This window comes from Lepisosteus oculatus, chromosome 26, assembly GCF_040954835.1.
Source record: "Lepisosteus oculatus isolate fLepOcu1 chromosome 26, fLepOcu1.hap2, whole genome shotgun sequence".
NCBI classification, from domain to species: domain Eukaryota; kingdom Metazoa; phylum Chordata; class Actinopteri; order Semionotiformes; family Lepisosteidae; genus Lepisosteus; species Lepisosteus oculatus.
Window position 1 is genome coordinate 8,824,142 of NC_090721.1, and position 26,326 is coordinate 8,850,467.

General features: G+C 47.9%; 4 protein-coding genes across 5 annotated transcripts in view; 1 reads left to right on the forward strand and 3 right to left on the reverse strand.

The window, feature by feature from the left end:
• unc119a1 (unc-119 lipid binding chaperone a1) overlaps positions 1-2,640 on the reverse strand; it is a 30,970-nt gene extending 28,330 nt beyond the window's left edge. The window contains exon 1 of the mRNA XM_006640904.3: positions 2,040-2,640. Within this exon, the coding sequence (XP_006640967.2) occupies positions 2,040-2,340 (301 nt within the window). The 5' untranslated portion in view covers positions 2,341-2,640. The remainder of the gene's footprint in view (positions 1-2,039) is intronic.
• Positions 2,641-4,016: 1,376 nt separating this feature from the next.
• On the reverse strand, positions 4,017-9,893 carry crybb1l3 (crystallin, beta B1, like 3). The gene is made up of 6 exons (XM_015367362.2): positions 9,798-9,893; positions 8,933-9,009; positions 8,357-8,475; positions 6,712-6,844; positions 5,803-5,945; positions 4,017-5,668 (listed from the first exon to the last, which is right to left on the reverse strand). The coding sequence occupies exons 2-6, from the start codon at positions 8,996-8,998 to the stop codon at positions 5,500-5,502; spliced, it is 630 nt and encodes a 209-aa protein (XP_015222848.1). The 5' UTR covers positions 8,999-9,009; positions 9,798-9,893; the 3' UTR covers positions 4,017-5,499.
• Positions 9,894-12,388: 2,495 nt separating this feature from the next.
• On the forward strand, positions 12,389-18,011 carry cryba1a (crystallin, beta A1a). Of its 2 annotated transcripts, none has more exons than XM_006640905.3 (6): positions 12,389-12,469; positions 13,984-14,050; positions 15,153-15,271; positions 15,909-16,050; positions 17,130-17,272; positions 17,639-18,011. In XM_006640905.3, the coding sequence occupies exons 2-6, from the start codon at positions 14,012-14,014 to the stop codon at positions 17,784-17,786; spliced, it is 591 nt and encodes a 196-aa protein (XP_006640968.1). In that variant the 5' UTR covers positions 12,389-12,469; positions 13,984-14,011; the 3' UTR covers positions 17,787-18,011. The 2 variants fall into 2 exon arrangements, with proteins under 2 accessions (XP_006640968.1, XP_015222847.1); XM_015367361.2 differs by having other exon boundaries at positions 12,399-12,478.
• A 500-nt stretch (positions 18,012-18,511) lies between these two features.
• Positions 18,512-22,640, reverse strand: LOC107079907 (zona pellucida sperm-binding protein 4-like). The gene is made up of 10 exons (XM_015367360.2): positions 22,065-22,640; positions 21,724-21,900; positions 21,294-21,484; positions 21,042-21,124; positions 20,702-20,829; positions 20,077-20,266; positions 19,502-19,649; positions 19,316-19,394; positions 18,773-18,857; positions 18,512-18,600 (listed from the first exon to the last, which is right to left on the reverse strand). Exons 1-9 carry the CDS (start codon positions 22,168-22,170, stop codon positions 18,778-18,780), a joined length of 1,182 nt encoding a protein of 393 aa, XP_015222846.2. The 5' UTR covers positions 22,171-22,640; the 3' UTR covers positions 18,512-18,600; positions 18,773-18,777.
• Positions 22,641-26,326: the final 3,686 nt, after the last annotated feature.

Sequence of the window (26,326 nt, forward strand, 5' to 3'; positions counted from 1 at the left end):
AATAGTTCGTGACCTACAGACTCACTTAAGTTGTCATATGGTCGAAGGTAGAAGCCACACTTAGATTAAAATTAAACAAGCGCAACAATTAGACCCAGTTCCAAAAAGTACACTGTATAGAAAGTACTATCACGTTTAAATAAAACAGGAGCGTTTCTGAACCTCATGATTGCCCGATGCCCCTAACCTGCCCCAGTAGGGCTTCCAAGACAGATCCTTAATACCGGCCTGAGCAGTGACACCCATCCCCAACCAATCTGTTCTGATTCAGAAGGGCAGGAAATAAGAATCTGGGACCAGTCATGGTCAGTTGGAAACTCCAACATGGTCTCTCTGCGCCGGGAACGCGGGTGGACGTGCCGTGACTGTCACTGTGTGTCGAACATGGATCGAATGAGAAACTGGGGAGATAGAAGGATTGATCACTCAGCCACGCTGGGTGGGGGGGGGTTAAACAGACGGCCCCCGCAGAGCCCGCGCTGGGCACTGCCAAAGCAGACCAAAAGCAATCGCTCAGAAACAGGCCGGAATAAAACCGGCGGCTGTGCGTTGTGTAACATCTTCCGCGGTTCTTAAAATAGCCAGGGCCCGCCTTTCTCGATCCATGCGACCACCTGTTGCCTACCCAGGGTCAGGTCAGTCACAGAGCGGCCCGGCGCCGCTCGGGATGCGACACTCGCGGTTCTGCGTGTGCGCACCTGCACACGCGTCATGTCACTCGTTACCGCTGTTGGGACACTGTGGCTCAGTCTCCGCAGAAACATGCACAGTTCATGCACACTCACGCAGCGGGAGAGAGAGAGACTGCGGGATGAGACTATGGGAGAAAGATAACGAGTGACTAATCCCTTATTGCCGGCAGGCATTTTCCTTCCAGTGGCAGACCCGGTGTGAATGTGGCAACGTATTCGCTGTCTGTCTCACCCCTGTCCGCTTGGGAACACATTTGTTTTATTTCCAGGATTATATCTTCTATTATTTTATTAACATATCCACATATTCTGAAGTCAATCCTAAGTATTTAAGGTCGAGGAACGGTCGGAAAACCTTTGCGTTTTCTGTAATGGAAAATTACATAAGGCTCTCTGTCTCCCTTTCCAGCCCACTGTATCGCAGAAGGCTGCGAGTCCAGTGTCGGGAAGCCGCTTATAACATGTCCATTACAGATCCGTCTTAAAACCTGGCAGCCTTTTTCCCGTCCGTGTTAACACACACTCTTGCGCTCCCTGAAATATCAGGGGTTTGGAAAGACATTTAACGTGAAAACCAACATCAGGAACCGGGCAGCGGTATAAGATCAGTTTCTGCTTGCGTTTAATGATAACGCTATAGCGGATCAAGAGGAAATGGCTGGGAACACACTGTATGAGCGAGCTCTCGCCGTGTTTGTGAGCTGTCGCTCAACAGCGGTCTGTACTTCAGCCTCTCAGGTAAATGAGGGCTGTGAAAGAGGTTTCGCCCCTTCACAATCATACCCGTCGGCTGTAATGCACGGGGGAGACCTACTGGGAAACAGATTGTCAAGCTGTACATGAGATACGGAGCTCCGAGATGCTAACAACCACCAAACCGGGGGTAGCGTTTATAACAGCAACTGTGCTCCTCATCCTGGTTATCGCGCTGCTAAGGTGTAGCGGTTTCAAGTGGGGGTGCCAAGGTTGTTTCTATATCGGGGCTGAACTCCTACTGCACTCCTCTTTAAAGCGCACATTTATGCCAAACTAACCAGGTCTTCCCTGAACAGAAAACTACCGATCTGCGGTGAAACTCCGACCCCTGACGGGCTGTATTTGATCCGTTCAGACAGGAAACAACGGGTGCAGATGAGAGTTTCCACGCCACGGAAGAGCCGAGCAGCGACGTCGCAGACTCTAGCTACCCCGTCGGTATCGCCCCAATGTGGCACCTAGGAAATACGGTCCCCGTCCGCCCTTCGGGTGCCGAACATTACCGGAGCGAGATACCGCGCACACGGGCATCCTTTAAGACCGGACGCCGCGACAGCGATGACGATAACTGCAATAACCGACGCCACTTACTTTCGGTGATCTTCTGCAACCCCAGCACATCCTCGGGGGTGATCACGGGTTTCCTGAGCAGTTCCTCCTCCGTGGTGACCGGGACCCCTGTTTCGGTGGAGTTACAGCCTTTCTTCACTCTCATTGCCACGAGTGGTTTGGGGGTCGGGGTGTCCTGGGTCTGGTGGTCGCTGCTCTCCGCGCTTCTGCCGCTGCCACCGCTGGGATTATTGCTTTTACTAGTGCCAGACCTCTGAGCGCTGCTGCTGGATGAGTCCTGGCTATTGCAGACAGCCTCTGTGCCGATACAAGAATAGCTCATTCTCCTCCTCCCCCCCACTAGTAAAGATACAAAACACTCTCCCCCCTCTCTCTCCCTCGCTCGCTCGCTCGCTCGCTCCCGTCAGTCGCTTCGCTGCTAGTGCGCCCGCTCGGTATTTTATTTAAATCCCCCTGTTCTACAGATCCTTTCCGTTTTCGGCCAGCGACTGCCCAGAGCATCCGCCGCCCGCGCCAGACTGCGCCTGTGCCGGCTCTGTGTTGAGCGCTAGCTCGCCGAGCGCCACTCTCTCCGGCCGAGACGCAAAGGAAGCGGTCTCTCCGCAACACAGACACTGACGGACGCGCACACGCCACAGACATGCACACGCTCTTGTACACAGTGGGGTCCCACTTAGTTTCCCCGGCTTTCGGAAAGGGAGAAGCCTTTATTTCTGGTGTCACAACGGCGGTAGCGCCAGCGGCCGGAGCGACCGGCGCACGTCTGGGGCGGCGAACGACAGATTCTGCAGCCAGACTCAGACGTGTTTGTCGCCATTCACGCCTGGATAATCGTGAAATGTATCTGCCTCTGTACCGAAACCTCCCCTCTCAGACTTGTGGTATGGCCCATTTTTCTGCGTTGGCAGGAAGCTGAGGAGAAGTTGTCGTTTTTTTTTTCTTCGCTCAGTGGGTTTGGGTAGCGATGTACCCGTGTCTCAGAGCTTGGCTTTGAACGTTTCCACGGGCACGCAGTTTGCAGTAATCTGCTCAAGACGTCGCCCTATTTATTATGAGGATTACGACCAAAATATTGAATAGAAATGTGTTACGTAGTTAACATCCACCATTTATTTATTACAGCTACACCACACAGCCCTTGTGAATAGCATTTCATGCCCCCCATACAGTATATATTCAGGAAGTGCAAAAGTCGGGACAATAAAATATCGCAGGAAACAAGTGGGCTAATCTACTTTTAATTTTCAAAGTGTAGCCCAAGATAAGTCACTGAAATGTGGTGTTTCTGCGCTACAGCCTTCGCTCCCCGTCTCCGGCGCTGAGGAGCTCTGAGGATCTCGCTGAACTTCTGGATAAATCCGTGTGATGAGTCCGAAACGAACAGAATGTCAGTGCAGGCGGCGGCGGCGGCGGCGCTGAAGTTCAGACATGACACCCGCCGCAGTAACGCCCGGATTTGAGCGACGACCAGCCGCCTCGATACAATCCCCGCCTGCCGTCATCCCAGCCGCCGGAGCTGTCCTGCCTGGCGAAGCACCTCGAAACCGCGAGTGTCGATGTGATCAATTCCAGCAATGACAAAGACGATCTCCCCTGCGCTTAACATCCGCTTAAGGTGGATGCTGGTGGTGGTGGAGGGGATCCCCATTACCTGTAAAGCGCTTTGAGTGGAGTGTCCAGAAAAGCGCTATATAAGTGTCAGCAATTATTATTATAATTAACATGCTGTCTCTCAGTCTGGTGGTGTGTTTCAGGGAGAAGCCCAGAATGTCGGATGCGCCCCTCGCTGCTGGCTCCTGTAGGAAGCCCCCCTGCGCTGTGCTCTCTCGGATCCCGTGAGTACCGCGGTGGGCGGCGACGCTCAAGAGACACGGCGCTGCCATACTTCGCCGAGACCGCGCTCGCTGTCGGTGTTGCGCGGGGAAAACTTCGGTTGTTGTTGTTTGTTTGTTTTTCGGGGAAACATTCAGGGCTCGTTCAGAAACCAGACTCAAGATGTGTCGTTAAAAGACTGTCCACATTTATTCAGGAATAGGATACACAAATTAAATGCAGTTGGCAGTGAGGGGGGTGGGGGACGCGAACGGGTGAATAAAATAATAAAAGCAGAAATAAAATCTAAGCGCAGGAGTCTCTGGCTGCGACATGCAGTAGCGTCGAGGTTCGGAATCTCTCTTTTTCCAGGCCCTGAAAAAAGCCTCAGATTTCCAGATACCAGCATCCCTGAGAAAGACACGGCTTTGCCAGAATCTCTAGGATCGCCCCCCTTGCAAAAGAGAAGGATAGGCAGCAGCTTTCCCTTGGGGCTCCCCAGCCATTTTCAGCAGCAGTTACTTCATTCTGTCTATAATTTGCACCCCCTTTTCCTAATCTCCCCAAAGAGCACCAGATATGTGCTCATGCCTGTCGGCAGCAGGGAACCTCAGTTCTGCTGCCAAAGGGCCCTTTGACCTTCAATTTCCCAGCTACCTAACAGACACATTTTTAGTGTGATCTCATCAGGAGCTTCGGCACCCCTTTCATGAACCGATTTTGGCTGGGAAACGCTGAACGAGATCCCGTGTGCAATCAGAATAATTGAGGGTGTAATCAGGCCACAAATCCAAACGCACACGGGTCCTCCGTGCGTGAGGAGGTCTGAAGGCCCTGCCCTAAGGGTCAAAGTTACATGGACAACCACAGAGGTCACAGTTGTGAAGAGAACGAGTCCTGGTACTGAAGTTCAGGAAACACTGCCCTCTGCTGGCCATGTGATTGCAGGGCTTGTCTTTGGAGACATTAAATCGCAAAGACTCACTCGCTTTTCATTGAAAAAACCGAGTATTGGTTTTCCTCCTGTCAGAAGTAAGCCACAAGGAAAAGTCCTGAGGGTGGATTTTCACTTACTTAAGCATTTCCGAACTTTCCATGGTTAAATATAACTTATCTGTTACACTTTCTGTCAATTGCGTTATGTTTCAAATACGGATGGACTGAAATCAAAACAAACAACTGAACAAAACAAAGGCTAAATGGTATATGAAGTATGATAATGATAAATAAAAAATCACTATTTTTAAAAAGTCCAATTTTGCAGAAGGGGAATTTCTTTAGCTCCCGAAACAGAATGCACAAACCAACCCATCAAGCGCTGTTCTTATCATTATTATAATTATTTTTGTTGTCATTATGAGGATAAAAAAAAATCAATTATATATGTCCAGTAAGCAAGAAACACTGTGGCTCCAGTCTTCTTTCAGAGTTGGGCAATAACTTTGGCAGAGGGCCGAATCGCAAGCACTGCCTTATGAACTAGCCGACCTCCTTTTGACTAAGGATCAGTGGCTCCCCCCCGTCTGCAAGCAGAGCTGTTCCCAGTAATGACACTAACAGCGGTGATGGCTGGTCTGTGAGGGGTGGACAGAGGGAGCTCAGCTGTGTGTGGAGCTCCAGTGTGTCGGCCCGGGGGCGGGCGGACCACTGGGGTCACTGTGGCCTTTCCTCAGGCCGTGAACTCAAAGCAGCCCCGGCGGTACCACTGCATGTCCTTCACTCGGCGGATGGACTGGATCTGGGGGTGCTGGCCGCCCCATTCGTTCCAGTGCTTGTAGGGCCCACACTCGAAGACGTACTGGTAGCCACGGTAACCGGGATACTGGTACCCCACCCAGCTACGGAGAGAGGGAGAAGAGAGAGTGAGAGCTGTGCCTTCACGAGCCTCCTGCGGAGAAGACGAAGCCCAAGCCTAGGATCGCCATGGAAAGTCGCTATATGAACTCCAGACTGACGACTGATTGAGACTCACGTTCCCCCCATGACTTGGATGCTGGCCACGCGGTCCTGGAAGCCATAAGACCACAGGCTGGGGATATCCTCGTCACACACCTCCATCTTGCGCCCCTCGAAGTTCACGCACTCGAACAGGCAGATCTTGTGGTCCTGGGCGTCCTAGAGAGAGAGCAGTCCGGGGGCTGCTGTCAAAGCACCACTTTTTCTTTCACGCGAAAAGAGTTTTTGCACAATTTTGCATTCCAGGCGCTAGACTCTGCAGCGCCCTTCTTGCGTAATCCCGATGCTTGTAGGAACCAGGTCTCTGCTGATGCATGTTGTGAACTTAAGTCATACTGAACGTATGACTGTGTTGAAAAACAACACTCATTAAGCCTCTCTATGCAGATTAAAAGTCATCTGTCTGAAGAAGCAGGCAGCATAGACTTGGTTATCCCCCATCTCCCATCTCATATTGTAAAAGAATTAATGAATTCCTCACACTTATATTGTGTTTTTTTGGTCACTCCACTCAAAGCGATTCACAGGTAATGGGGATCCCCTCCACCACCACCAGTGTGCAGCCCCACCTGGATGATGTGCCAGTCCTCTCACCACACACCAGCTCTCAGTGGGGAGGAGAGCAGAGCGATGAAGACAGTTCAGAGATGGGGATTATTAGGAGGCCATGACTGGTAAAGGCCAGGGGGAAATTTGGCCAGGACACAGGGGTAATACCCCTACGGGATTAATAAAGTATTATCTATCTATCTACTCTTTTCGAGAAATGCCCTGAGATTTGTAACGACCACAGAGAGTCAGGACTTCAGTTTTAGTCTCATCTGAAGGAAGGCGCCTTTATAATAAGAAGAACTATTATATAATATAAGAACTATTAATGACAACGTCCCGGTGTGACAGAACAGAGAGAGGCCTGAGAGCTCACCATACGGACTGGCCTGAAGGACATGAACCGGTCATTTCTGTAGCTGTTGGTCCAGGTGTCCCAGCGGGGATATTCTCCCTTCTCCAGCATGAACATCTCGCCGGTGAAGTTCTGTTGGTCGTACCCAACCCAGCTGGACAACAACAGGAGGACAACAAAATGGCGTCAAACACTCCACTGTAGCTACCAGCCTGCCAACACAGACTGGTGCAAAGTTCCCTTTCACAGCTTTGCAGGCTAACCCATCAGCCCTGATGAGGAAACATAGCCTCTGAGTTAAAGAGCTGTGGATCTACCACCGGGTTTACGGCCTGTGCTCTTGACACATTGGTGCTGACTGAGGATTGCCCACTCTTTGGGAATGCAATGTTGGTTAGGCATTTGACTCAAAAATATGAATTACAATAAAGAGGGAACACACCAGAAAAAAGCAGGCAGTTCGGTTACACAATTCTGTGTTTTTCAAAAGGATGTGGTTGGCAAATCTTCATTTTTTTGCATAGGGCGTGTACCATATTCTCCCAAGACCATACGTACAGAAGCACTGTAGCCCACGTCATCACAGCAGAGGCAGTTAAGTTATGGTTTTAGTCTAGATTCTGAGCTGAGGAAATGAAGTTCTACGCAGGTTTAGAGTATCACCTCTCAAGCTCCAGTCTCCATTCTGGAAATGAGACGGACACTAACAAAGGATACTGTCAAAGAGTAACCCAATCTAACGACGGGGGCCACTGGCAATGCTTTTTTCCTCTGCAACAACGCAAGCCCTCTGTCAGAAAGTTTCAAATTAGACGGCAGAGCTCCAACACCTTTCCTGTTGGTTGTTTTAGTCCCCAGAAGGATCTGAGTTGCTTTGAAATATTGCTTTCACATTACATTTACGCAAAATTCGATAAAATAATTTAGACGGGGGTTAAAAAATAAATTCCGTTTTAACCATGGGTATAAATTACAGGACGTTAAGTGTTTTAAAATGAGGACTTACAACTTTCTTAATTGGCTGGTACTAATCAGATTAGCACCACAAACACAAACGTTTTTAAAAATTATGTTTTGCGTGTGTTAGGTATTGTGTTATCTCGTGTTGTTGATGTTTATGGGGGTATTTTTATTCAATAAAGTAGTCAATTTAAAAAAGCGAAGTCTCGTGGCGACCGTCCCTCACTGCCGCCCACTAGCGGTAGGAGCCACTGCAGGCGAGGCAATGCGAGTTGTACTTGTAACGAAATTACAATCTGTTGCAATTACATTTGCAATTACTGAGCAGCAGGTGGCGCCCTTGACTTTACGTCAAATCTGGTGAGGGTAAACTTAATACAAAATAAAATCCGCCTATTTTAGGAGCTTTGAGGTATCAAACTCCTGTTATCTGCGGCGCCCCAGCTCCCCTTACGAACCATTCCAACATCGCAAAGGCGCCGTTAATGTTATCTTCGCTTTTTAATGGAGTCCCCGTGTCCAATACGTATCTTTCTGAAATGCTAATCGATTTGGCAATGATAATGCGACTAGGTAAGTTAATACTTGAACACCCCCCATTTCTGACACGCATGTAATCGATTATGACGCCGATCCCCACGACAGCTCCTCTCTACAGCAGATGCACAGTCTCTCTCCGTGTCTCGGCAGCGCTAGGTCGACTTACGGGCCGCACTCCACGCGGATGGAGCCCACTCTGTCGAAGCCCCGGTCGCACAGGTTGCGACACTCGGCGTTGAACTCGATGTGCCGTCCCTGGAAATTCTCATATTCCCAAAAGCAGATCTAAAAGAAACAAAAAGCATATATATATATCTTAACAACGAACTCCATTTAACATACCATTTTCCCTTTCAAGCGGTTTGTCCTTCTCCCTTGTTTAAGTTCAGTAAGCAGTGATTGACCTTAAATGAACTAATCCAAAACGTTATTTTTGACCACAAGGTTAAGCTACAGTATACGGGCATGATCAGGAGGATCTAAAGTATGCTGAGGTCATCAGCGTCAGTGCCTTATAAAAAATATCAACCTCCCCCATGTGCCTTCTTCAAAATCCTCTGGCCACCCCCCTCGTCTTATTGACAACGCATTAGCTATCGGGCCAAGCGCTCCTGCAGTGCTGGAAATCATCTTTAAAAAACAGGCGACTCATTCGCTCCGGTCGAGTCAGTGGGAGCTGTGGGGTACACATGGGCGGGACCCCCTGAACAGACCCCGCGGGCAGACTCCCCAGAGAACCTACTTTGTAGTTGCGCAGGCCGACTGCGGGATGACTTCCGATGCTGCCCTGGGCTCCGGAGTGCGACATGGCGAGGGGGGCTGGGGGGGAAGAACAGACAACAAGCGGACAGTCCCATGACACCACTCCAGCGTGACCGGGGGGGCTCTGAAACACGGCAGCGCGGCCGCTAATTCCCTGAGCCGAAGGCTCTCCCGAGCGCACGCCTAACCCGAGAGAGGCGGACAGACCCTCGCGCCTTTAGATCCATGGATTTTGTCACTCTGCTTCCACCTCTTCGAGTCGAGATTGTATCAGCTACTATCCGGCCACTACGCACAGGCACATAGAGTATAATCCTCACACCAGGATCGCCCCAGCAGTACCGCCAGTGGGCTACGTTTCCATTGATTATCAAGGAGACAACATTTCCTGCGTAATAAAAATAATTATCCCTTAAAATGCTTTTTTTATTAGCTCATTCACAGGGAAATAGTCCCCCTGTGAACCCGTTCGCTCCTGCCTGAGACCACATTTCACGTGTTCCCCCCGAAAAACTAATTTAATTGACCCAATCCAGCAGAAACTAGGACGCGCGTTCAAGACTGTAGGCTAGATTCAGGAGGCCTAATGCAGCAGCGCCCCCTGCTGGGCGGGGGGGTTTGCAAGCTGGTGCTGAAGATCTGTCTCTTCTGCGAAAGACCTGTCCGCACAGGCCCCGCAGGACTGAATCGTCCCATATGTGACCCACCCAGGGCTGTTATCAGAGGCAGGAAAGCCCTGCCTAACTGGAAGGGCCTGCCCTTCGTCTACGGAGAGTGCAGCCGAGACGTCTGGCTGCCCTGCGCTGGCCTGTCCCGTCCAGAGCGCAGCGAGAGAGGAGGCTCACCTAGGTACTGCGAGCAGGCTGAGAGGAGCTGAGACCAGCGGGAGGGATTCGACAGGCGAGGTTGGTGTCGCACTCGGCCTCCGGGTGGGTTATATATATACCGTACATCTGCCGCGGCATAGCCCCCCCCCCAGTGTGTGCACTCCCTCCGTCCCCCGGCGTGCAGAGGCCCACTGGCGGCGGAAGAGCCGGGCCGATCCCCGCGGGCCGCTGACTCTGCTCATCGCTTTGTTGAGGGGCGTCCGCTGGGCTGCCGGCTCACTCAGCACAAAGTGAGCCGTGCCCCCTGCGCCCTCCTCCCCCCCCCCAGTATCCCCCCTTCGCATTGTGCGCCGACAGAGAAATGTGCTGAGCTCAGGCGCTGACCTCGGCAATCACATTCTGTGCGTGAGCTGGGTTTTCAGGACTTCTGGGGGGCTCGCTTGCCTTATGTGCTGTTGCTTTCCTCGGCGCCCTTACCTGTCGGACTCCCGGATCTCTGCCCTTTGTTCTTTGCACACTTTGAGGGTTCAAGCTGGTACCCCTCAGCTAGTTGGCGGAGGGGGGGGCAGAAAGATTTAAAGTTATGGCAGCTGTACTCCGCACTGCCCCCCGTATTAATAAAACCCCTCATTCCCCCAAACTGCATTGCTCCCTCCCTGTCATGGATGCAGAACGATACATCTGTCTAGAAACACACAAAGACAGTCTTGCAATATACAGTGGATCAGAAGTGTGACTCGTAGATCTGTATTAAAAAAAGACTGAATTGAATTTCTTCCTGCAGTGGCAGAAGCTGGGGTTTCAAGCCTGTTTTGTTACTGAACTCCTGGGGTGGGCATACTGTCGACATGATCTCTCAAGCAGTCTGTTCTCCATCTGTGACTATCCAGTCAGTATCCTTGTTTTTGTAGGGCGATCTTAGCCTGTGTTTGACTAGAGAAGTTTAGCTACGAGGTCCAGTACATGAAAGCGTGGTAGTATTACTGGGGCGAACAACTATACTGACTAACTAAATAGCAAGTAGCAAACTGGAACTCACAGCACCACTGCACTCTGTCCATGCTGTCAGAGGAGAAGGGGTTAATGTCTGTGTAAAGCAGTCGTACCCACAGTTCTCCTTTGTTCTTGTGGTTTGGACCTTTTAATGTAAGATTTAGGTTTTCTTATTACAAGGTACTTTTGCTCATCAAAATGCAAGAAAAGCCTGCCTTTCAATCAATGCTTTCACACATGCAGCAAGATCCAGGAGTGTGTTATGAAATATATTGCACCAGTTGCTCTAAATCCCAATCTGAAGCTAAATCCCGTCTTTCAGTCATCTTGTTTGTTATTTGGGGCCCACACTACTAGCTAGAGAAAAGGTAAATGTATCAAAATCAGCAGGAATTTTAATTTTTAGTGGGATATTCTGGCAAATATCTGGATGGTGTCATTGACGTTGTGCAGTGCTGTACCACAGTTATTCTGCTTTTGTGTTGCCCCTGGTCCAGAACAGTTGGAGTTATTTCAATAAAAGTGCCCCCCAAATTCTTTACATCAATAATTCAGATCTATCAACCAGAGGTAACTGATGAGGCTTCACTGTAGAATAAAAATAATCTGATAAATACATTCAGTATAGATAGAGAAGCATTAAAAGCACAATAGATAAAGTACCACAGGATGGATTTTCTAAAATTGTGGATGAAAGTCTGAAAGGGATGACAACAGCCAAGTTCAATCAGGCTCAGCTGTCAGGAATTTGTATTAATTCCTGACATTCTTCCTCACCTAAAACATTATAATTATTCTACATTATCCCCCTCTCTCCCTCGCATACGTCTTTTACATCTCACCTCCACCCCATCTCCCCCTCTGCAGCTGCCCCTGGGTCACCCCTCACTCTGCAGGGGGCTCCCAGCCTCCTCGTCCTCTGGCCAGGAGGTCGGCCCTCAGCCAAGTGGGCTAAGACACATTTTATTGAATAAAACACTCCATAATCCTTTCAGTACGCTTAATTCTTGGGTGTTGTTCCTCCTAGTGAACATTGAAGTAAAGGATCCTTGTTTTTTTATCAGCTCCATCAGCGTTCAATCATGGTTTAATGGTTGTTGTACTTGTAGAAGCAGCATGGAAGAACACAGGGAGATTCACTGTCCTAACACAACATACCACCCCCATGAGCACATACCAGAATGGTACCCAGACATCTTGATATAGGATTGAAGGTGGTGGTAAGAATCTGCCTCTTGGATTAACATGGACAAGGGCAGCTGTGTTTCCAGCACAGATTGAGGAGACAAGCTCACGTTCATAATAACACAAATAAGAATAGGCATAGTTACAAGTGTACGAGACTACACAAGTGGGACTAGGCTGCCCTTAAGAATATAAGAACCTTAAGAAAGATTGCAAGAGAAACCCATTGGGCCTGGAGCGTGCCCTGTTCACAGATTCTGTAAGTGAGTGTGTTTGTGGAGACGGCAGTGTGATAGGCCCTCTGTCGCAGGAGGGCAGGAGCTCATTCCGATTCATGGGAGATAAACCCAGTGGCTCAGGCAGGAACAATAGGTGCCAATGCAATGTGCTGACTCCAGTCCAGTTGGAAACCGGGGGCTCCATTCAGCCAGGCCGTGTATAAATAGCCCAGCTCGCACTAAGTCAGAGGACAGTTTTTGTGGGACCCCTCAACTCACACCACTGTTTTTGGGGTAAGTCAGGTAAGCCCTCATTTCAGCTGTTTTGTTTATTCTGCTCATATCTTCTAATCGTTTCTCTCCACGGGGAGGGTGGCCAACATTACTCGAAGCAGAGAGTCGTGGTTATTATTGTTGTCTAAAAAAAAATAAATCTGTTTTTTAAGGCCCAGCTTTCCCACTTCAAATTTCCAGATTTCAGTTTAAAATGGACTAGGCTGAACTGGCATTGCCATAAAATACAGAAGGCTGATATTTTTCTGCTGCTTTATCAAAGCACTGCAGTAGCTTGTGCATGTTGTTAAACGATACTTCGAGTTCACGAGGAATGACGTGGAAGTTTGTGTGGGTGACGGTAGAATCGTTTATTGAATTTAGAGAAAACTGTGGCTTAACCCACATGGCCTCCTGGCCACAGGTTGGGGAGGCCGGACCCCCATGCTTGCTGGAAAGGTGGAGATGGAGTGGAGGAGGGATGTGAAAACGAGTGAGGAAGGGGAGAGTGGTATATATGTGAACTGAGGTGATTATGTCAGGGTTAGGTGCAAGTTGCGACAGCTTAATTCATTCGGCTGCCTTCATCCCTCCTGATCTTTCATTAGAACTCCATTAAACTGAATTGAGTTAAAGTACATTAAACTGTGCAATGATAAAAGTAATGTGCATATAAGGCCTGCTGTCACATGCGCTGTAAGTGCTGTCGAAGCTTTCTGCAGGCAGAAGATAGGGTTCTGATTAGCACTTTACAGAGCCTTACCCAGTGTGAACTATCTGAGTGTTTAATGGTACTGTGTCCATGTGTGATTAAGACTTGTTCAGCTGGTGCTCTTCTGCGCCATTTCTCAGGTGAAACTGGAATGGTGAGACTTTTAAACTTTAGAATTTGGGTGTGGGTCAAAACTGGGCCTAGTTATGTGTACATATTACTGCAAAAATAGAAGCATCTGTATGGCATTATGTAGGCTAATGCATTTTTATTGTGTCATGCAACATATTCCTTTTCTCTGAAAAAGGTTTCACTGTACATAATGTATGATGCTTTCTGTCTTGATAATTGTACCCCTCCAAAGTTAATGGTCAGTTTAAAGAATTAACAATAGCATTCCCCTACATAGACCTATCTTCTCACAGATGCTGTCAGGTAGAGCCAGGCCTGAGACCCATTTCTGGACTTCTGTCCGTCAACTCATAGCTTAAATAAATAAGGATCTGTTGAAGGCGTCACCTGCACTGGCCTTCCACGGACAGATGTCCAAAGCTGATCAGTTCCGGGCAGTAGATGTAGCGCCCCCTGCCTGCCAGCTTGAATGAGTCCCGTCTGTCTCTACTGCTATTGCTGTCCGGGGAATTTCAGCAGATGGGATGCTCAACAAAACTCCCAGATGGATCATTGAAATCCTGTTATATATCAGACAAAGAAATGACCGACGGCCCACTGAAACATCTCGGAGGACAGCATTGTTAAAGACCGGCTCACTGCTCAGGCTTCCTCACACGTTCTCTCTGTTTTGTTCTGTGTCGGGCTGCAGGTCAGACAGCACTGAAATATCCGTCAGAATGGCACAGACCAATCCCATGCCCATGGGGCCGTGGAAGGTGAGAGATGATGATGATGATGATGGTTCCTTTTCTTCCTCTAGCATCACCCTGCTCATGTGGGGACTGTCTCCAAGGGCACTGTATGTGCCCGAGCACCCCAGTATTCTTGATCGTGTCCTTGACGACGCTGGGGGTGAAGCCAATTGTACTTTATTCCTGTGCCATAGGATTACCATAGGACTCCACTGACAAAGTGCTGAATAACTATTACATCTTATCCTGGACTTCATAGTCAACTTACCTGACTGTTAGTTAATGATGATTCACTTGATTTATTGTTTATTGGTGAAGCAGAAGCAGCGCATGATCACTGCTAACAAGCGAAACTAAAAAGAGATCAAGTATAAACTGTAGGTATTTCAGGACTAGTTCAATTTGTCATTTGAAAACCCAGGCCTAAAAAGATGGTTTTTTTTTTACAGTATCTAATCATGAATGAATCTAATGGCAGTTAGAGAAGTGCTTTCTTAATGTGGATACATTTTAAGATGAACACCACTAATAATTTTGAAACACTGGTGTCTTGGCACTGTTGCTATAAACCTTACAGATTGACCAACAGTGTGAGGATTTTACATCCAGTATTTTCTAAAAATTCTCAGCAAATTACTTGTCTGCTGGCCTTGTTTTCTTATTCTTGATGATTGTGGTCCTGTTGCTGTTTTAAGTAAGTAACAAAACTTGTCAAGCAAGCTAAAATGCTAACATGAGTTTAAGGAATATTGTAGTTAAAATTGTACTTTTATATTAATATAAAGTATGTATTAAACATAGAGCATTAAACAGGGATGACATACTATATATGAATGAAGAGCTTAGATGTAAATTAAATGACAAAAATGAGAAGAATTTTCCTCTAAATCATTAATTCTGTAAGCTTTAAATTGCTCTCTCCTGATAAATCGGAACTCATTTAATGATTATGTTCTTAATGTATAATTCCTTAACCTGTAACCAAAATGTGATATATCTATATCTCTTTCTCAAGTGAACAGGTGTTTCTTAATTATTTTAATTGTTCTCGGAAAGTCATTTTTTATCAGAACAAATACATTAAATCTCTCTCATATTCTCCATGTTCCGTGTGCATCCGTGTCAGATCACGGTCTATGACCAGGAATGCTTCCAGGGAAAACGCATGGAGTTCACTGCTTCCTGCCAGAATATCATGGAATGTGGCTTCGACAACATCCGCTCAGTTAAGGTGGAGTGCGGAGCGTAAGTTACAGTACAGGTCACATCCTGGGCTCAAACTGGGCATAACCTTGGCACACAGAACTCACTGGACACTAACTGGGCACTATGTGGCCTCACAGCACTCCCTGGGTACCAGCTGGGCACTAAGTGGGTACATAGCACTCACTGGGCACTAACTGCACAACCAGTAGTCACTGGATGCATTATTCACTGGGCACTCTCTGGGAATACACTACTCAAAGGGCACAGATCACTTCACCTGACACTCCTGTTATTCACATATAGAGACAAGCTCTGGTCACACAAACATTGTGTGGCAACACAGATTATTTAGGCCTGAAAACAAAATGTTTAATCTTTGGAATGATCAGGAAGTGAAGTCACCAACATGTCCCATTCATTATTATAAATTCCAAGCAAACTAAAGAAAACATTTTAGTTTGCCTTAGTCCGAGAAGGCAGAACGCATGTTTAATCCATCTGGTTTCTGCACCGTGTTCCCAAGGTTTCAAAAACAACAAAAGAAAATACCACGGCACATGCAGAAAACAATTTCATTAGTGTTCTTTCTGGTCAAACTAGTGCCCCCAGCTGGTGATCAGCATTTGTCAAGAAAGTGAAGCACGCTGTAGCCTGTGGCGCTTGTCTGTCATTGCAGCTGGGTGGGCTATGAGCACTCCAGTTTCTGTGGGCAGCAGTTCATCCTGGAGAGAGGAGAGTACCCCCGCTGGGATGCCTGGAGTGGGAGCAACGCTTATCACATAGAGAGGATGATGTCGTTCCGCCCCATCTGCTCAGCCGTGAGTACAACCGTGAATGTTGAGCCCCCCCCCCGCTCAGCTCCAGGAGGCTCGGACAGCCCCCTGCTGATTAATATATTTCCGTGGCTCAGTGACGGATTCCAGCATTCTTGCATTCTCGGACATTAACCCTGCCGAAATGACCTGAGGAGCTGTCACAGCAGCAGCGATGACTGTGGTTGAGGAATGCAAAGCGCTGCATGTTGGGAAGGAAATAAAAAGGGGATGTGCTCGTATAGGGGTAGGACGTTACACCAGGACTCCACTGGTCAAGGATTGTGAAAACTGACCACAAACCAAGATGGTGTCTCATGGGATGCATTTTCGTTGTCTGGAATGGGGGCAGTGTAGCATAATGGAAAAGTCTCAGGTCTCATCACTGCTGGCTTGGGGGTTGAAGTCCACACTGTGGGCCTGGAGTTGTACCTTGAGCTCTGTACTTGACCCCTGCTGCTCCAGTCAACACAGCTGTATGAACAAGGACCAGTATTGCTGAAGAAAATCCCTACATTAAATCAGAATATGTACTGGAGGAAGAGGGAAGACTCATCTCCTGTCTTGTCCTCTAAACACCATGATATGGTATCTAATTCAGGTCGGCCCACTATTTTATACCTCAGATAACCTACCCTCTGGTACAGAGGAAATTGTAGCACTCAAACGTCAGAGTATAAAAACACAAAGGAGGTGTAGACGTATGGTGTTATCTGCATCTTCTGTAAAAACAGGGTGTCAGTTTAGTCATTTTTAACAAATAAGCCAAACACATGAAGACTTTAAAACCTAGATGTGACAGGGCAACCCAGCAGAATTCATTACAATGTTGAAACCCTCTAATCATATCCCGGCCAGCATGGTTCTCTCGCCTTCTAAGAATATATCCTTTTCTTATTGAAAAGTCATCTGAAGCTGCAGTTCATTTTAGGGGCGAGATTGGATCTCGTTTGTGGTAAAATATTACTGCAGAAGATCACAGGAGGTCCCTGCATCGCAGTGCGATTCCATGAGAGTTCTCGAGGGGTAGTTGTACAGTACGAGCCTGTGACGGGTGTCATCTCTCCCTCCCCCTGCCGGCGCAGAGCCACAAGGAATCCAAGATGACTCTGTTTGAGCGGGAGAACTTCATCGGGCGCCAGTGGGAGATTTGCGATGACTACCCTTCCCTACAGGCTATGGGCTGGTGCAACAATGAAGTCGGATCCATGCAGATCCAGAGTGGCGCGTGAGTAGAACTTGTTAAAGCTACCCGGCTTGCCCCCAGAAACCTGCCCAGGACCGAGTCTGTGCTCATTATGAAAAGGGTACTTGCCCAGATTTTATCAGTTGACCAATACAATGGCTTTCCATTAGATTTTTCCTTTTATCTACTCCATCTCTATGGATCTTCTCCTACACGGTTTAAAAAAAGAAGTTTGGTGATACTTCAGTTTTCATTCCACTATACGCGTGAAGGAGCTTGCTTTTGTTGAGAGACTCCAGTCGGTTTAAGTTAAACATGCATGTGCCAGACAGGACACACACACAAAAAAAAAATCCACGACAGCTGAAAAAGCATTTCTGACCCTTGACCTTTGCCCTTTCCTCCCAGCTGGGTGTGCTACCAGTACCCTGGTTACCGTGGTTACCAGTATATCATGGAGTGTGACCGCCACGGAGGGGAGTACAAGCACTGGAGAGAGTGGGGCTCCCACGCTCAGACGTTCCAGATCCAGTCCATCCGCCGGATCCAGCAGTGAGAGGGAGCCGCCCTCTCCTGACTCCATCGCCCAAGTCCTTTTGAGCCAAGAGGAGGAGGACTGCAGGCTGACACGCTGGTGCTCCGTTAGAAACGAAGCAGGTTTACATCACGATTTCCCCACCAGAAAACAAGCCTGTCTTAGGGTGAAGCTCGCTGGACTAATCGTTTCCATTGTACCTTCTGAACCAGAATGATAATAAAGAACGAAAAACTTTGACGCATACCTGCTGCCCCCTGTGTTTCTCCTGAAATACTGCACTCTCCTTGCCTCCAGGCAAAACATGTCATAGAATAGTCTGTAGATGACGCAATTTATTCAAAATTAGGGAAACAAAATCATGCTGTTGCTGTGATATTGCAAGACCTTAAGCCTGTTCCAATTTAAAAATTCTTTCCAGTTGTACTTGTATAAAGAAGAATGAGGTTCTTTTGCTTTATCTTTCCTTGCGAAAGAACAAAGGTTATAAATGGGTAATTTTTCCAGTAAAGGAGGCAGGCTGTGTAAATCGACAACATGTTTAGCAAACCCAATCCCACAATACTTTGCATTAAAGTGGCTCCTGTTACATTTTAAATGCCCTTTTCTGTAGAGAGCCAACCAAGAACAATGAGGATTCTGGTGCTTCCATGTCATGGATTCAATCTCTCTTCCCTACTTCCAAACTGAACTTCCTTTGCAACCAGATTGCCAACACAGGCTCAAGTAAACAAGAAAAGCACAGCTTCCTTCAGAAGGCTCTTTATTAAGATCCCGACAGTTTTCATTGAATCACAATCAGGGAAATCCTAAGAAATCAGAGGATTGTAGAAACCTGCAAAGAAAAAAAAAGAAAATTAGACCAACCCAAAATCAAAATAAACCTATTTTTCCAGAATTGAAAAAAAGATCAAATCCAAATTGAAAAAAAAAACACTCACTTAAAAGATTAATCTCCTATTTTAAAAGTGGCAACCAAACTTTTAATACATTCGGTTTATAAGTACCTGTGCTAATTCAATGCAGCATGGAGATGAACTGGACCACCATTCACCAGCAACAAGGTCATATTTGACAAATTGAGGGATTTTTCTAAGAGGGGAAAAAAAAAAGTACTTTTATATCACAGGAAGTTCATAGACGGCACGTAGCAGAATCCATCCACATTCATAAAAATGATTTCTTTAATACCTACACCACCTCCCTCCTTCCCAGCAGTGATCACCCTCAAACAGCACCGCAAACTCAGCAGCACTGTAGACATGCTCAGTTTCAGACTGGTATAGCAAGGAATATAAAGATGTAGAGGCCATTATTCAATTAAAACCCTGCAGCAGGGTTGTCCCATCTCAGCTCTGTAGGGCTAGTGTCTGCAGTTTCTCTAGGTGCTGGTGTTCTGAAGAGACCAAGAGCTGGGAGATGCCTAAATTGGCCCCATGCTGGCAGAGGTATCTGCACTCTGTAAGTGTAATAATAAAGGGAAGCTGTAATGCAGAAACACAGCCTATCCAAGACAAGGATTTCTGACAACTTCCGACACATGAGCTCACCTGCTCCTGGACTGCAGCTCACATTGCACTGGACCAAGTCCGAGGGCTGGCAGGCTGTCGCAGTACAATGGAAGTAGATCTTCAGAGGAAATCACGAGCAAAACTCGTTAGGGTGTCCTTACAGCCTAAACTGCTTTCATGCCGCGTATGAATCCAGATAAATGAAAGAATAAAAGGGCTGCTTACCAGATCATTCAGTGCTTTATTTTCAGCTGGATCCAGGAAGGCAAACATCTTGGTCTGAAAGCGTTTGTAGTGGCCGGGGTATCGAAGCTCTTGAGAGACGGCGACAGGAATCAGCTTAGTTGAATTAAGGTCCTCATTTGGAGGACACCTGAGAGCCAAGTAAAGAACAGAGGAGACCAGAAAAAAAGGGATCTGAGGTCAACTGCAAAACACAAAAGTCCCTTAAACTATAGATCTCACAGTTGTGCTATAGCCAAACAATGCACAGAGGTTACTGTGCCTTCTGAGTAATTTGTGAACATTATGGCCCTTTTATGTGTGGTACATAAAAATGGTGATCATGCATCTGCTTGGACTAAACATGATGCTGTATTACAGGGCTGGCGTGTCTCCATGCAGCACCAGCACCCACAGAGGTAGAAGAAGCAGTTCCATTGATCCAGTTCAGCCAGCCATCAGCCTTCAGAGCGGAGTTCAGGATCGAGACTGGACACCCCTGCTTTATCGGGTATGAAAGCCATCGCAGGGCGGTCGTTCAGCGAGGTGGCGGCAGGTAAGGCAAAGAAGGAGCTTACCCATCAATCAGGAGGTTCCAGTGGGGGTTGCTGAAGGGGCTGGGAGTGGCTGTGGCCCAGCAGTCGTCCAAGATGAGGTGGATGTTGGGGTCAGTCCTCCCCACCATGCGCACCTCCACAGGCACAGGCTGCTGTAGCTCTAGAGTCACCAAGTCCTCACTGCTGGGGTGATAGGAGCTGTAGCTCTCATCTGGGGAGACCAGGATGGAGAAATACTTCTACATAGACATTTATCCTCCTCCACCCTTACAACCAAAGCAATATTTATTCACTGTAATGCCCTTAACAACAGTTGGCCACTGAGTTGCTTTAGTTTCTCTAAAGGTCACCCCCTGCCCACCCAGCAGTAAGAAACTCTCTGCCCTGCTTAGCTTTCATGAGGCAATGATGACACTGTGCCACCAAGTTCACCCAACCAGCTGGGAATTCTGTTTTCAGCTAGTGAAGAGTTTAAGCAGGTACTAGAAACGGTGAAAGAGTTCCAACAGTCAAGCGGGGGGGTAATTTAAGAGTAGCATACAAGATGAAAAGTGTCTGGTAATGGTTCAAGCATTCAGACTCTCCTAAATCTTAGTTACAAGCCCAGAGGACTTCTTAAAGCATCCAGCTCTCTGGTCTGCGGTACCTTTCGCTATTCGGAGCTCCAGGTGAAGCGGGCCGTACGCCGTTAAAGACGGAGGGAGCGTCGGAGACTGAACTTCAGCTTTCACAGACAAAGACTTGTTTGCCGGATAAGAGCACCGAATGGTCAGGCTGGGTGGGGAGACAGGTGAGAATGACAGAAGGGTGGGAGTGGTGCCCACTGGGTTTTGAAGAAGCAGAGCGCACAGATAACGTACAGGCACCCTCTCCGAGACAGAGGTTACTGGGGGGGGGTCTGATATTAAACCATGAAAAAGGGGTTTTCACAGCAGCTGAATCCAATTGCACTCACTCCAGTGCCATCCTTTAAAAGGCAGACTTACTGAAAGTCAACATCCATGGTTATCACCGCAGTGCGACTGGAGACCGACATCTGGTTCTCATAGACTAGCATGTTATCGATCTCCTAGAAAACCAAAAATGGTTTAGTGTGGGCTTTGCCGAAGCGAAGCTCGCATTCCTCCTCCACCCCAGATCAGCAGTGCGGTGCACGATGTTTAAAACCCCCGCCGTTTATTAAATGCCTCCAAACCTCAGCTCAACAGACATCGCAACACGGCTTGAAAAGCTCTTGCCTTGGTGGTTGTGCCACAGCTGCTTAGCGGAAACCTGAAGAGCACAAAGCCGGGAGTCCTTGAGGCGGGCGAGCTGCAGGGTGCGGCGGTGTCTTCGTTCAAACGGAGCGACTCCAGTCTCAGCGGCGGCTGGGTCACCGCCTTGCTGACGGCAACCACCGCGTATCCGTCGCTAGTGCACTCGACAGTGACTGGGGGGTTTAAATGAAGAGCGGAGACATGAGGAGAGCGTCGAGCCTAAAGAGACGCCGGCGATGAACCCGAAATTGCTACAGCGCATGCGATCTTCAGTCAACTAAACCCCTTAAGTGCAAGGTGCGAGGGATACAAGTCGGGCGAGAAATGAGGAAAAAGCCTCAAACGCCTGCAAGGATAGGGTCACGCAAGTGTTTGTGACTGTCGGGACGCTTGAAATACGGGTAAGACTCACCGTCGTTTTTATAGAAGCAGCTGGGGTTCACGGAGGAATCGAAGCAGCACTGTTTAGCCCGGCAGCGGGCCTCGCCGACTTGCGGCTCCCCGCAGGCCAGCGCGTCCGCCGGACGGACACTGCAGAGCTCCGCCGCTGTCCGCTGCTGCCGGCCCTTGACGCGGTCATCAGGGGAGGCTCCCAGAGGAAAAGAGGAAAGTCCGTTTTACCCCCTGCCGGGTCGAGCATCTTTTTTTAAATAAACCCCGAGCTATCATTCCTTTTCCGGATAGGCACCTCGCACCCGTTAACATAATATCACCGGACCAGAGGGGTGAACACTTGATAGAGAAGCTCATTACCTGCAGAAGTAGATACTCCGGGATATCCTAAAATTTCTTCCAAGAACACACAGAGAGCAAAGAAAAGCGATACCAGCGACCCACTGTGAAAGTTAAGCACCTCCATCGCCTTTGCTTATCAATCCAATCCCAAGCCCTGAGAGATATAATACTGGCCGATAGCGTACATTTTAAAAGGAGCACACCGCTTAAGTCTTGACGTAAATCAGATCTCCCCCTTCCCTGTACAATTCTCCTAAATCCCACCTCCAGATCATTATCAGCTTTAATCTACATGTGATTTATGGATCTTTAAACCTAACAAGCTTTCCCTAATTATCGCTTAAAGCACACTCGGCAACAGTTCGCCTAACCAGCGGATGTGACCGTATTTTGTTGTGGTCAGTTATGTAGGATTCATGAGGATACGCGTTAACACAACGGTATAAACAGATTTGTATGGTCAATTCAGATATTTAGACACGTTCCAATCGACAGCGTTCTCTTAAAATAACCAGTAAAATCAAACGCTTCAAATTTTATTCCGAGTTTCCGCCTGACCTCGGTCACGCTAAATTAGTGATTCCAAACTCCTGTTCTCGGAGTCCGGAAACTGGCAGGTTTTCTTGCCGTGCAAGTGCCCCGCGTTGAGGAAAACCTGTAAGCAATCAAGCAAGCAACGTGTTCAATCAAGAACTCTTTATGCCAGTCTTTCAGGACTGAAGTAGATGGTATTGTAGCCACATCATATACAGATTTGCCCAGCGATCAGTTATTTCATGTAAAAATAGCCTTCAAGATTGTGGAGTTTCACGGTTTGAATAGGTTCCCAGTATTTTTACAGCACAAACTACAGGTGTGTTGTGCTCTCAGCAGGCCATTAATAGGACCACTGGCTTGGAGGAGGGGCTATAATGATCCTCTAAGACTCTATCCTTACAGGTTTTAGCCAGATTGACTTGTGGCTTTTTCTGCCCCTGCTAGGGTTTGATCCGGGTCAGGTACAGCACAGCTCCCTGGGCTAACGGGTGTTGTCACTTCTGCACCTGGTTCAGTATTTCCACACGCCTGCTTTGTGTGATCACCATCCAGTGGTTCTGCGTCGTTAGGAATTTGTGACTAGATGGTTACTTGTAAGACTGGCCACACTGGGGCTCCTCAGGGCTAGAGCTGGAGTCTCCTTCCTGAGTGAATAAAGTCCTTTAAACAGATACTCTAGCCAACTGTATCCAGCCCCATGGTCGACACCCCTGCTTCTGAAGAGCCACAGTCCAGCAGTCGATACGGGCAGCTTTAAAAGATCAGTTAGAGTTCAGGAGGAATGTCCTCACTTGTTAAATAAGCAGCTGGTTGGTCCAGTGGAAAACCAGACCTAGCTGGAACCTCTCTCTCCGGACAGCAGAGACACGTCTCGAGTCAGTCTCACCACGCACCAGTCTTCCCTCTGGAGACCCTGGGAGTGCACCCAGCTTTGCCACATTCACGTCTAAGGCTGTGGGATCCAGGTGATACTGAACACCACTGAACCCAGGAGGGCCAATTTGTAGGTGTCTAGTTTATTAAGAGGTTTAGAAACTAAAGAATTTCTGGCTAGTATTGGTCACACTAGGAACCAGTATCACACCATATTACATATACCATAAGAGACAGTTGTATCTGTGGACAATGTATGTTACAGCCACTGACACTAGACATTTCTTGATGTATAAGAAATTGATAACTGCATCTCTGGATGTGAAAGAGTAGCCTCATTGCCACCATCCCTGCAGCACAGCATAAACCTGTTCAAGTTGCCATTTTGCAGCAGCCAGCATCCTGCAGCCACATACCCAGCCATCTGTTACTAAGTGGAAAAATAGCCTTCATGCTTGTGGCATTTTGTTGTGTATAGAGGATGTAGAATTGCAGGAATTCAAGAACAATCGTTTGCCACTATCTTTACAGGCGCAAAGCTACAGGCCTGCAGGGCATAAGAGCACTGGCTTGGATGATGGCCAGAAGGAACCTTGAGAAAGTTATCCTTACAGGTATTAACCCAGATTGAGTTGTGGCTTTTTCTGCCCGACTAGGGTTTGATCTGGGTCAGCTGCAGCACAGCTCCCTGGGCTACAGGGAATTCCTCTGCCGCAAAAGAGCACTTCTCTGCCATTGCAGAGGAGAGGTGTTGTCACAAGCAGTGCTTTCACTGGTTGCTTCATTTCTTTCAGAAGCCACTCATGAGCCAAGAAAGGGTTCAGGAGTTTAAACACCACCCTAATCAGTTCATGCACACTTAGGAAACAAGGCCTCTTGCATAAGAATTGCTCAAAGTCAGTGGACAAACAGTAAAGGTTCAGGAACCACATGACAAAGTACAAGACATCACCCTCCTGCCGTTTTAATGAAGGCAAAGACTTTATTGTAGTGCTTCCAAGTATGTGTCAGAGACAAACATGTTAGATCTCTCCCCAAATCACAAGGGGAGAAGTATAAAGAGGCAAAACTACAACTACAAGTTGCAGCAAGAGCTCCAAAGAAAAGAATGAGCTTTACTGCAGCTCCACACACAGGAACGTCGGTTATATCTTCCGTCGTCTCAGGGAGATGAAGGCGAGGACCAGAGCTACAAGCACAACAACAGGTGCTGCCACCATCAGCCCGTACACAAATGTAGACGCTGCCAAGAGAGGATCTAATTAAGAACAGCAGAGTAATAAAAAAAAAATGAAAGGCAGATGTCTGAACCAAGCCAAGTACCCTCAGTATCTTCCTTAATCTCTGAGTCTTCAGCCAGGATCATAGCCTTGCTTGAACCAAGGAAGGTCTGGCTTGAAGGAATAGTCCCTGGTACAGCAGGAAGCAGGTGATGAATAAAAAAAAAAAAAGCATCAGCAATATTTTAACATTAAGAGCTGCAAGTTATAATGCATTAGACAATTAGAGGCAGAACTGAGACTTTTGAAAGTCACAGCAAGTTGTACCTAGTTGCAAGCCACAAATTAGTATTTGACAATGTCCAGGTCTAAAAACTATTACAGAACCAGGTTGGCTTCATAGCCTAAAAGAAGTCCACATTCAAGGATGTGCAAATTGAAGCAGAGAGCAGGGCTAAGCGCAACAGTATTTGGAACACAGCTTGGACAAAGAAGGGGCTCTTGAGATGACGGGTCTTGGTGGAAGCCATTGGTTACTAATTTAGCAATTAAAAGTGAGTCATGGAAAGACAAATAGCTTACCAGCACTCTCAAGTTCCTGTTCAGCCTTGTTTGCGTCACTGGTCACTTTCACAGCCTCTAGCTCCTGCACAGAGCCTGCAAGAGGGTTCAAAAACAAACCCAGGGTCAGCTTCTCTAGGCAAGGGGCAGGAAGGAGGAGGAGGTACTATAATGGATACATACCCTTGTTTTTGATGTCTACGCCAGTCAGGACTGGGACGTCTGGGGCAGTCAGCACTATGGCATTGCTCGACACAATGACCATCTCCCGGGAAGCAGAATGCCTGTCTGCACAACAGGTAGTATAAAATCAGGAGCAATAGAACGATTCCTTACAGTATATAGCACTATATGGACACGCCACAGGTAATGGGGGATCCCTTCCACCACTAGTGTGCAGCCCCACCTGGATGATGCAGCAGTACTCTCCCCACACACCAGCTCTCAGTGGGGAGGAGAGCAGAGTGATGAAGCCAGTTCAGAGATGGGGATTATTAGGAGGCCATGATTGGTAAAGGCCAGGGGGAAATTTGGCCAGGACACTGGGGTAACACCCCTACTCTTTGAGAAACACCCTGGGATTTTTAAATGACCAGAGTCAGGACCTGTTTCACAGCTCATCTGAAGGGGAGCATCTTGAATAGTACATCCTCTTCATGATACTGGGGCATTAGGACCCACACAGACTGGGGGGCAAGTACCCCCTACTGGTCCCACTAACAACTCTTCCAGCAGCAACCTTAACTTTCCCAGGAGGTCTCCCATCCAGGCTCAAAAGTGATGAGCAATTCCATTGACCCCCCATTTCTCAAAAAGCACTCTACTTTAGCAAGGGGAACTCCCACTAGTCACCCCAGGGTCACCGGCAGAAGGAACAGGACTGGGGTTATCAAGAGCAGCTTCTGCATTCGACTTGTGCCAGACCGCGGCGTCCCACACTCACCGACATTTCCGTAATAACAGAAGTTCCCATCAAAGCAGCAGCTCTTGGCCTCGCAATCGGCTTTTGAAATCCCTCGAACTCCGCAAGCGAACCTCTCCGCGACCACACACCGCCCACCGGCACCGTGCGGCGCCACCTGAGCGACA

Bases quoted from the DNA above. Each gene is read 5' to 3' on its own strand.
- crybb1l3 (XM_015367362.2), bottom strand. From the start codon at position 8,998: ATGTCGCACTCCGGAGCCCAGGGCAGCATCGGAAGTCATCCCGCAGTC. The intron at 8,476-8,932 runs GTAGGTTCTCTG...TGTTTCTTTTAG, and splicing joins TCGGCCTGCGCAACTACAAA to ATCTGCTTTTGGGAATATGA. The intron at 5,669-5,802 runs GTGAGTCTCAAT...CTCTCTCCGTAG, and splicing joins ATCCAAGTCATGGGGGGAAC to CTGGGTGGGGTACCAGTATC.
- cryba1a (XM_006640905.3), top strand. From the start codon at position 14,012: ATGGCACAGACCAATCCCATGCCCATGGGGCCGTGGAAG. The intron at 16,051-17,129 runs GTGAGTACAACC...CTGCCGGCGCAG, and splicing joins TCCGCCCCATCTGCTCAGCC to AGCCACAAGGAATCCAAGAT. The intron at 17,273-17,638 runs GTGAGTAGAACT...CTTTCCTCCCAG, and splicing joins ATGCAGATCCAGAGTGGCGC to CTGGGTGTGCTACCAGTACC.
- LOC107079907 (XM_015367360.2), bottom strand. From the start codon at position 22,170: ATGGAGGTGCTTAACTTTCACAGTGGGTCGCTGGTATCGCTTTTCTTT. The intron at 21,125-21,293 runs GCAAGAGCTTTT...TTGGTTTTCTAG, and splicing joins GCTGTGGCACAACCACCAAG to GAGATCGATAACATGCTAGT. The intron at 18,858-19,315 runs GTGAGCTCATGT...TTCCCCTCTTAG, and splicing joins GAGCTGCAGTCCAGGAGCAG to AAAAATCCCTCAATTTGTCA.